Raw genomic sequence first — 11,366 nt, 5'->3', positions numbered from 1 at the left:
CGCATATCTTTAGAACTGAATAACTTATTGGCTTCAGATGTAGACTAAGAAAGTGCAGTGCAGATTTTTGGCGCAGCACAATAAGGCTGTATATATTTGAATGTACATACTATACATATATGCTGTATATACAGTATTGTACTACCAATGCTGCATACAGTTACTACCAGTCAATAAACCTTTTTCACGGCAGCCATTTCAACATTTGACAGGAAGGTTGATATAACTAAACACTATCTATACAGGCACCATTGTGACTACTTGATGTGCTTCAAGCTGCACAGTGTACACATAATGTGTCATGGTTGCAGTATTGACAGGATGTCTCTGTGTGGTAATTGTCCATTAGCTTCTGCAACTAAATGCACAGCAGAGTAATAACTCCAAGAGCAGCATGACCAAAGAGGAGAATCATTCACAGATTAAATGCATGGTCATGTTTACTTGGTTTTCTTCAGACAACAGTTTTCAGACATGCAGGCTATATAAGTGAGAAATCTTAAAATTTCCTATAGATGCTCTTCTAGTGCATAAACTCTACAGTGACTCTAAAGTGAATGAATGATGTGTTAAATCTAGGTTGTGTAGTCCTGTAAAGGTTAGCAAGAGCAGGCTCCACTTTGGAAAAGTTCGGTTAGGGTTAGGGTTACATCCGATCCATCCCACCCCATAAAATCAGCCTTCTTTTCAAAGCTAGGCCCCAAAATACATGAACGCACACTGCCTGAAAACTGATAGAAGACGGCATTTGACGAATGTCTCGGCTCCTGTGATATAAGCTCTCTCAGGCTGAAGACTCCGGCTATGTGCAGTGAGAGCACGGGCAGGTTAGGTAAGGTTACTGACAGACAGCAAATTGAATTGTCCTGAATGGGACACAGACACTGGCTTCTTGCAAGGTAATGCAATATGCATTACCTGTATATTCCCTCACAATAAGTTAATGCAAAACTTATTGTGAGGGAATATGCGGGAATGCGGGAATGAGAGAGAGAGATGCATTGCATGCCACTTGCAGGTACGCACACAACTGCAGCTGAAACTATGAGGTTTGAGTGGACAAACTTTATTGACTATGGCTTGAGCTATAGTTATACAATGCAGCAACAGAGCAAAACACCAAGTTAGAGATCTAAGATAAGTGAACAATTTTGCACTTACTTATTGCGAGGGAATGCTCACCCTGACTGAGTGGGGCTGGTGGGAACTGCAGAGAAAGTCCGGACCCATCTGGAGATTCTCTGCAGGACAGAGGTTGTTTTCATCAAGGTTGTTTTTCACGGCCCGCATGCAGGGGCAGGACATAATGCATTCATTCTGCTGATCACATGTTTTTGTTTTCAGCACATTGATACCGGCATTGGCCTTTATCACCAAAATCTCTCTTGAAGTGTTCGGTAAGTGTATTTTACATGTATGGCTCTGCTTTTAAATTCCGACATATTTGTGTTCTTTGTTTATTTCATTTTGTCGCCTGTTCTAAATATCACCAACATTCCCACTCGCTTGCGGTGAACCCAGCGGTGGATCTCCTGCTGTGTTCTCACGTTGGGACATTCAGGGAGTTCTGTGGACTTTTTACCAGAGGGCTGGCCAGAAAAAACTCCAGAGAGTGGATGTCTGAAAGTAGCTTATGATTCAGATGAAATGAGTTGTGATTATTGTTAATATGAAATACAGTTTGCTGAAAACTGTCCTATATTAATCGCATACAACCGCATTTGTGAGTGTTTTTGGTCTACCATTCATTTATTCATTGCTTAATCATATTTGTGAATATAATCATTAAAATGTACAAGAGCTTATACATGGTGGTGGGGGTCAACCTCCAGTATTACTTTCTATTGCATGAGCGGACTGTTGATCTGTAAACAGGGGAATCATCTGCATGGAATTTAATAGAGTTTGTACCACTCTCTATTGCCTGAGCTGGCTGTTGATCTGCAGGGAAATATTGTGCAATTTAATTTAAAAGAGCTTGGTGTTCCTGATACTTTTACAAGTTGCTTTTGTCCCATTTAACCGGGCCAGTTCTGCGCATGTGCAGTTAGGTTCCCCCGCACTCCAAACCTCCACACCTCCAAACCAGAGAGAGAGAGAGAGAAAGAGAGAGAGAGGGAGGTTGAGCGAGAGAGAGGTACCAGGATCCATGGAGCATGTCACAGTGCTGGTGGTTTCTATGTCTTCTTCTTGTCCACGATGCACTTTAGGATTTCAATAAGATGCGTGTGTGTTTCCAGATAGTTACTTTCCTTTGCGCCTTCAACTTCCAGCCGCTCAGAGCTCAGGGTAAGTGTATGAATTCATCTTCCTCTCTCTCTCTCACCCACGCACACACACACACCCACACACACATAGCTGCAAGTCATATGTTCACGGAGCTGTGTGTGTCTTCTTAACTGAGATAATGATGATAACGTAAATAAGACAGTGTGTTCGCACGGAGGCAGCTGGAGGTAAGTTCGTCGTTGCAGGACGAACTTGTTGAACCGGTGACAGCTCGCATCCTGCTGGGCCGATAGACTTCACTCTGATGGGTCGGGAATGCCGCGCCAAACTCCGTTCACAAATCCTAACAATGTGACGCTCATTTGCTTATTGCTGAGCTCGTACAACACGGAAAGGTTTTATTAAGACGTCCTCCGAATCACAGAAGTCTATTGGTAAATTCGGGAACATACGGGACCCACCAGTTTGCGCTGTTATCCATAAAACCTGCCCGGTGTAACTTGTTCCCGGCGCTAGCTGCCGCCCACCGCGGAGTGTGTAGGTGCGACACGGCTGTGAGAATAACGGGAAAACCGTTGTAAAAGTTTGACCTAGGTGTATTAACTTCTTATCGTTAATACTGACACAGCGGCTTTCAGTCATGACGTGCTGCTGGGTACCTTCGCCGAAAAGCAAAGTGGCGACATTGAGTAGTTAATCCGTTGTTTGGGATGAACGTTAGCATGACGCTCGGTATTATGGGGGGTTAGCATCCCGTTCATCTCTCGGATGAACCCTTTAAGTTTTAAGGACAAAGCGACAACTGTGGCGTAGTAAACACAAACGTCCCTCTTCGCCGCATTGGTCTGCTGCTTGACTTTAATAGTTTGGAAACTACATTTAGTTTCTCCCCTGTCCAAACAAGAATGTGAGGAATAACCGGGAATAGGAAGGAAAAGCTTCCCTCTCTTCTCCGGATCTGAGGAGAGGAATATGGACCGTTATGTCCATTTTCCTCCTTGGCTGACAGCAAATGCGCACCGCTTTTATTTTTTATTTTTTAGCCATTCTTCAATTCGGTGTCCACCCCAAACCTTAATTAATCGTATATAGTCACCACTTGTACGTGTGTATGTTTGAAAATATTATTCCCTCATCTTTCTATTTCCAGGTTGCACATTTACAGCCGGTGTACTGGCAACTGTGACATGCCGTTGTTTTTAATTGAACCCAGGTATAAATATGTGGATCGCGTGTAAGCCATGCCTGCAGGTTATGATGAAGTATTTTTTGATTAGCCTTGTCTGCTCAGAAAGAAAAGGAACCCGAGTAATGAAGCCGCCTGCTGCTTTGAACGGAGTCTGGGGGCCAAAAAGAAAGCACAGCATTGAGGCAAAAACTGTGGGACTGATGAGCGTATTAGCTTTTCAGGGTGCTAATGAATGCAGAGGGACTTGTGAGGGCAGTTAGACAAACACATAGGTGTGTGTTGGTGCTGTCGAGCAGCTGTGTTTGAATTTGCTTTCACTTGTTAATTGGCTGAGTCAACATGGAGCTGCCACTTTGTACTATGTTGCTACATTTTTGAACCATTTGGCACGGCGTCGCCTCGGCCAACCCTCTGCTGCTATCGCAATTCCTTTGGCCAGCGTGTATCGTAGCTTCCCCCAGTGACTGTTTTATCTGAGGGGGCTCCATGGGCAGGGTTATAAATTGGTCTAACGTGCTTGTGGGTAGGTCTTTGATGTTGAGTCCACATGGATGCAGGATGTGGATTTTCTCTGGCTAAATATCACTTTGTGCAGTTTTTTTCCTGGCACATCTGCCCGGAACATGAAAGAAACATGGGTCTTAGATCCTCATTTGGGGAGCACATTGTCTCCCGAAGTCTTGTGTCTCGGGAAACCCTAAAAAGGGTTATCAGTGTGATAAATAGCACCATGTTGTAAAGTGATCAGCCGGCTTTGCCCCTAAGAAGATATGTTTTCTTCTTCTTCCTCCCTCAACTAGATCTGTTTAGAAATTCCATACATTTTTGTCCTCTATCAAGTTTTGCGAAACTTCTCGCCTTCATTTCTTTCATGTTGCGCTTTGGTTCTGGAGCTAGCCGTGAGAGAATGCATCTGGAACCAATTTGAGTGCTCAAAGCAGAAGGGGAAGGGAAGGGGAAGGAGGGAGGTGAACGGCAGCCCTTTTCTTTCCATGTCCACTGTGAGCGGGCATGGGCTGGAGTCCCACAAACATAATTATAGTTCTGTGAACACAAGATTAAAGTGCAGCATAGAGTTGGATCTCTTGGTATGGTGATTGTTTAATTGACCATGGATGATAATGTTTTTCCAACCAGTTACCCATTGCTAGTGTTTTCTCAAGGCTAAATATAAAGAAAGAGAAATACACCCATGGAATTATAAAAGGAATCCCCCCTTTGGTTGTCATTGTCCTATTTCAGTGCGATTCTAAAAATTCGACCTTAAATTATGATAATATAGCTTATTTTAAAAATGTTAAGCAGTAATTAACTTTCTATTCTGAAAAGGAGCCTTACGTTGTTTCAAAACAGTTTTGCTTTGACTAAAACCACTGCCTTGGCTGTGTTCCCTGCAGACGCTGAGTTCAAACACTCTGCTATCAAAGGCAGCATCAACAGTCTTGTCATAGTTGAGGTTCACTTGATAGTAAACAGGAAGGCTCTTAAAGTCCACGTTGTGCTGTAGATGCTCTGTATGGGCTACGTCATATCCAGGTGGGGTTATCATTAAGCACCAGCTGCTACAGGTTTATAGTGATACTCTATAATGTACTGCATGCACCTGCAGTTAGTCTCTCGACTCTCGTGACACCACCGATTTTATAAAAGCCAGGTTAGCTGGTGTTTAGTCATGTTGGTGGTTGGAGGTGTCTAATCCTTCCACACAGCACTCCTGTTAGTGACCACATTAACTGTGTTAAAGCTCCTGTGTAATGAAAGTGAATTTAGAAAAGAATGCATCCCAGAAGAAATGCCCATAACTAAGCTGAAATCGATTTTCCTATATTAAATGACATATTGAAAAACTATTGAGCTTGTAACAAATACAAAACACATTGATGTATGTTGATGGGGATATGAAAAAAATCCTGCATCACGGTTAAACCCCAAGTGGTGGATCATTTATACCACCGCTAATTTACATTTATATTATTGGTCAAAAGGTTTTGTTAATTTAATAAATCTAATGTGTATTACAATTTAAGCAATCCATGCCCTGAATTACGATTTAAATTATTTCTTCAGGACATGAAAATAAAACTTTGTGAGAAGGGAGAAAAGATCTGAGAAGAGAGCAGGCGTCCAACCCTTCACTCTGAGATGATTACCTAGGGTTTTCAGCTCTACAAACAATAAAACTGAATATCACACTGAAGTACAACTACAACTTATAAAAACTATTCTACACTATTGAAACTATAGAAAACAGACTGAAAGATGATGAGATGCTTCGATGTGCATTTGGTTGGTGCAAAGAAACTTAGAGATAAGAGTCTTCAGTCAATGGTCTGTCTTCACTAAATAGTAACTACATTGTCAGAGGTCAATCATTTTAAGACATTGAATTTGAATATAACCATCATCTGCAATCACTGACCTCATGTATGCAACACAACAGCCATGCTACTATGACATGAAGGCTGACAGTCCCAAAATCTAGAACGTTGGAACGTTCTGCATGTGGGTGAATGACATGACGCATGATTTTCCTGTAATTAAGTGTAAATGTTTATTTAGATGCATTTTGCCACTGAAACAACACATGGATGTGAGGCATATTATGATACTTTGTTTTAAACTTATGATTTTGTATGAAATATCTGTTATGTTTTGATTATATTTTAAGGTGAATATGCTAAATGTCCTGCGGTGTGACCGTAACATAGGTAAAGCATTAAACTTACATATTAATAAAATAAACCAGAAATATCTGGAGCAGCTAATAATTGCCAATGCATTATATTGTTTATAATGACTTTATTAATATTAGGTTTTAATATGCACAAAACTAGTATATTAGTATTTACAGCAAAATACCTTTCGTAACACAAATGCTGTCCTGTGGCATGACATGGAAAATCTGATTTTTTAAACGGCAGTTACATGGACTCCTATAGGGGTCCTTAGTTTATCCCCCTACCAAGTGAGTGTTAACCTCTGATAAATTTCATAAATTTCACTCTGTCTGTCACACAATGAATGTCCTTTTTTGAGAGTCCTGTAGTGTGACGGCTGTAGTTCAAAATTTGTAAAAAATATATTTTTTAAATTAAACATATTAAGGTTAAAACGGTGTTATTATTCAGTTAGCATAATAGCTAAGGTCAGTCTTGTATAGCAATAACTCAAAATGGCCACTAGGATGAAAATGTCCTGTGGTGTGACGGCCCGTCCTGTGGTGTGACGGCCATGTTCTGTGGTGATTCTGTCATTCTGTAAGAGTACTTCTTAAACTTTAAACATACCTGATTTGTACTTGAAATCAATAATAGTAAAATATTTTAATTTTGTCATAGTGACATGTCACACACTGCAGGACAAATTGTGGCTGAAGCTATAAGAAAAGCTAAAAAAATAATGAAATTATACCAACAAAATTATTCAAAAAATTTACAAAAAATCTACGGAACACTAGCAGTTTAAAAAAAATCAGCATTTGAACATTATAATCCTCATTAGGTCTTTATTTAAAAAAATACTGTTTCACCCTTATTTGGCAACTACCCACGTACATCATCCTCCTGATTCGAGTACCTCAGCCTGTCTTTGCTTCCTTACCAGGAACTGCTGAAAAATATTGTATTGCCTGAGAAAAGGCATGTAGGACAAACCTTGTACAGGATTAGGATGTTGGGCTTCGCTATGCCTAAAGGCCAATGTATGCTTCTCCTAGTCCGTTAAGGACGGACGGACGGAGGGACGGATGGATCGGAAGGACACTTTTTCATTTATAGTTCTCCGGTGCTGAAGACAATTCGGCGCCAGATCAGTAGGTTGTGCAATGGAAGACGAGCTTAGAGAAGCCTACCTCATGAGTTCTCAGAAGAAGCCCACGTAGTTTATTTATCTCCTCCCGGCTTTTCACACACACAGTGTACAATGGCAACTAAATAAAATAAAGTGACACCCAGCGGGTCATGATGCTGATGTTATCGTTTCTTAGCACAGCGGTTCCCCGGTCTTGTTTCCGAACTGCGTTGCTAATTCCACTACTTGAAGCTACACAGAAGCAGCTAGCTTCCCCCCCAGCTTCCACACACAGTCAGCAGGGACTCCCTATACTAACTACTACCAAGTATTTGCTTCTAATCTGTCTGTGTTTGAGAAACAGTGTCATGATAGCAGTGGAATTTAGTTTTTTTTTTTGCTTAATTTTTCTGTTACAACCGCAGTTAGAATGGTGGCTAGCACGCTAGCGGAGTTACGAAAGTTTGTTATAACGGTATGTGACCATACACACATGCCGTCAGGGCCCTAACCAGCCACCGTCAGAACGGAGAAGCATACATTGGCCTTCAATCACTTGGCGCCACTGTCTACGAATACCACAGACTTTTTCTAAAGGGGGACAACATGAGATCTTCCCAAAAGTGAAGTCAAGCAATCTTGATTTCCCCTGTTGGCTGGCTGATGTATAGATCATAAACCCCACCTAAAATAAATAACAGAGCAAAATGTCATAATTAACAACTAAGACTGATGTGCAATTTGTGGAACACATGTATGGGCTGGACCTCTACACCTCAGCTCCACACTACACTCAATACTGTTGAGACTCTGGCTCAAAATTATACCAAAAGCACAAGATATAGCAGCAGTCATATCTGGGATAGTTTGGCCTAATTTGTGTAATTGAAATGGATATGCATCGTCCATCTTTATTCACAATCTATGCCAATTACCCGATATGAGCTTAAGAGAAGGTTTTGTTATTACCACTCCATATCCATAATTCATTACGTTTAGGCTAGCCCGTCTAACTTCAGGTTACGGTGGCTCGCCCAGGGAGGGCATATGAACTCGTCAAAGTGACGACCACACTGCTTCCACATTCCTTTTCTTAATGCTCAGCAAGAGCACGCTACTGCATGGAGCTAAAAACACTTTATTTAGTGATACAAAAACATACAGTAAGCTATACCAGCAGTTAGCAAGATTACAATTACTATCTAATTACAAGCCAACTATACGTACAGTAACACTTTCATAAGTAAATTTGGATTACATTGTTACAATACTAGGTATGCTTCTAATGTTATTTCTTAAATGTTAGCTGCAGTGGCCATGTTTCTATTACAGCCAATTCTATTACATGACAATCAAGCGAGAGCTAGCATGGGACTCCACTTCTTCAACCCCTTCCTCCCCATCCGCTCATTTTGTGCAAGGTCTCAGTTAATATATATGTATATATATATTATACACTAAAATATCTCACACAAAACAGATCAAAATGTTAAAAAGTCAAGGGTGAATAGTCTCTGACGTGTTGGCCTTGTAACTTCATCGTATTAAAAATAAATAAAGAGCAATTGCAGCATAATTACATTAACAACTAATTTCCTTATGGCCATGCTTACAGTACATACCTTATATGCTGTATTTATCACAGGATGTATTTTCTGTTATTAAAAACTCTTGACATAAAAGTTTTTCCCATACGCTGTTCTACTTGAAATTTAATGAAGCTGTAATTGTTTACCATAAGACTTGAAAACAAACTTTCCATTCAATTTTATTGGACTACAGCTGGATTTTAGTGGGCTTTATTGAACTGTGACTGAGAGAAGGCAGATCCAGACAGAACCACAGGGAATGTAGTCTGTCCAACGGTTGTTTGGTTGGAGACATGGAAATCAAAGATGGCAAGAAATCAAAAAAAGATGCACTTTTCTAATATTTTGTAAGTTCTAGTTATTATGGTGTGTATGTGATCTGTGGTCAAAGAGGAAACGTCTGTATTAGAAGCAGATCGCAGCGAGTGGCTGCAATCGGTCTGATAAACTGGCAAAGTGACACATTAGTGTGAGGCTGTTGCACACGTTGTTCCAGCAGAACAAACAGGACTTCCTAAAGTACTGCTGAGTGTCTGTCCCACACTGTTCTACTTAGTGCAGCATTCTGGAGTGGATGCCTCATTGTTCATGTCACTTTGGCCCCTCTCTTCCTCTTTCATTACTTTACTCCAACCTCGTACCACACAACCTCTCTCTGTCGCAGCCTTTTAAACTTTTTTTTATCCTGTTACAGTTTGTGCTCTTATACACTGATGCCCTGCTTCACATGGAAGAAAGGACAGTTAATATGCATTTTCTCCAAGGGAAATTCCATATTCCATTTACCCTGCAAACATTTGTGATTAGGGAAAATAGTTTAATTCAAAAAATAAGCCTGCCAAAGACATATATATTAAATAAGCAAAACTATTTACACCAAATGCAATTTAGATTTTGAATTAGTTTCTCTAATTTCGGTTTTTTCCTCAGCTCTCTGAAGTTAATTTTTCAAAGTTGACCTCCATAAAGCAAACAATGGGAATGAATCTGTCTTAATAGCCTGGAGAATCAATTCTCATATCAATCACTCCAGGCCAATGAAGGGTGTGCCAATTCTTTCATGTCTGAGGTGCAATTTGTACTTCGGCTAACTTGTATGGATAAAACTTGTTTATAGAGCTCTTGCAAAAAGGCTGCAGTTGAAAATTAGCTGGGTGATAAACAGTGGCACATTTACAGGAATGTTGATGAGTGTGTGCTCCTTTGTGGGTAGAGAACAGAAACACCAGGCAGAGTTATGAAATAAAGGTATAACTTTGCTCTGCAGCGAATCTGTGATACTAAATCTCCAGACTCTAAAACAACAGCCTCTGGACAGCTGCAGGTCTTTCTTAAAATATATATGATTATTAACTGAGTTATTATCTTCATTTGATCTGACTTGGCTAAAAGTTCTTTAATGGATGTGCTTTTGCTGGCTCCAGTCTCCGTCCATCTGTCTGCCTGTCTTTATTGACAACATCTGATCTTATACTTGGGTGAGGTACTGAGGAATCAGGGTTTGAATGATTGTTCTTGAAAATGATTCAAACACAGCAGCATCTGGGCAATTTACGCCAAAAAATTAACATGTTTTCATGTATATTTCAACTTTGCATTTTTATCAACCATTTTAAATGAAATATGTGAACTAGACATCAGTTGTATCTAGTAGGTGAATGTAGCGCAAACAATAAAACGGGTTATCTATTAGTATCCCTTCCTCCTTCCTTCCCCATCTCTTTCTCTGTTCTATGACCCTTTACCTCATCCTGTATGGGCACATGTATCCCATTAAGTAATTTACCATCAAACACACACACACACACGCAATAACGTACATCAGGGCTACGTCCTCCTTTGATTCAGCTAATTGAATAAGAAACTAGTGAGGCAGGACATGCTCAACAGTGTGTGCGTGTGTGTGTCTGTGTGTGTGTGTGTGTGTGTGTATGTGTTAGAAATATGCTCCTTCTCTGATGGGAAGCGGGTGTATTCTGTAGGATTTAGTGGCTGATATGTATGATTACACACCTGGATATCATGTGGCTGGACTCTTCAACCCGTCACACACACACACACACACACACACACACACACACACACACACACTCATTAATTTATGGTCAAACATTTAAAAAGGACCCCCTTTACTTAGTGCTGAGGAGTATCCAGTAAACTGTTATAAATTTTCTGCACATTATGAATTTTTCACATACCCCCATATAGCAACGGCTGTAACCTTTTAATATGCAGCAAATTATATAATACAGTTTGTCACTTGAGCGCTGTTTTGACAATTTTGAGGGGACTGTGGTAATTTTATAGTATTTATCTACAAGTTATTCTCTTGCAGGGTAAATCACCATGAAACGGGCATTAATATTTTGTTACACTAATAATTGTACTTATTAAATTACACCACTGGCTGGCATTCTGGGTGTAGGTTGCCCAATAGCCTGGTATTAAAAATAGCTAGTGGAGGATCTTGGGTCAACATAGCGAGTGATGCATAATTTCCGACAAAAGATGCTTGTGAAAACATTACATAATTCCACCCAAATAGCCAGATTTTTTTACCCAACAACAGT

General features: G+C 40.3%; 1 protein-coding gene across 1 annotated transcript in view; it reads left to right on the top strand.

Moving 5' to 3' along the window:
• Nucleotides 1-2,120: 2,120 nt before the first annotated feature.
• Nucleotides 2,121-11,366, top strand: part of reck (reversion-inducing-cysteine-rich protein with kazal motifs) — a 73,692-nt gene continuing 64,446 nt past the window's right edge. Inside the window, exon 1 of the mRNA XM_062379776.1 lies at nucleotides 2,121-2,289. Within this exon, the coding sequence (XP_062235760.1) occupies nucleotides 2,223-2,289 (67 nt within the window). The 5' untranslated portion in view covers nucleotides 2,121-2,222. The remainder of the gene's footprint in view (nucleotides 2,290-11,366) is intronic.

This window comes from Platichthys flesus, chromosome 21, assembly GCF_949316205.1.
Source record: "Platichthys flesus chromosome 21, fPlaFle2.1, whole genome shotgun sequence".
NCBI classification, from domain to species: Eukaryota; Metazoa; Chordata; class Actinopteri; order Pleuronectiformes; family Pleuronectidae; genus Platichthys; species Platichthys flesus.
Note: the sequence above shows the minus strand (reverse complement) of the source record. Positions and strands in the feature narration are given on the sequence as shown.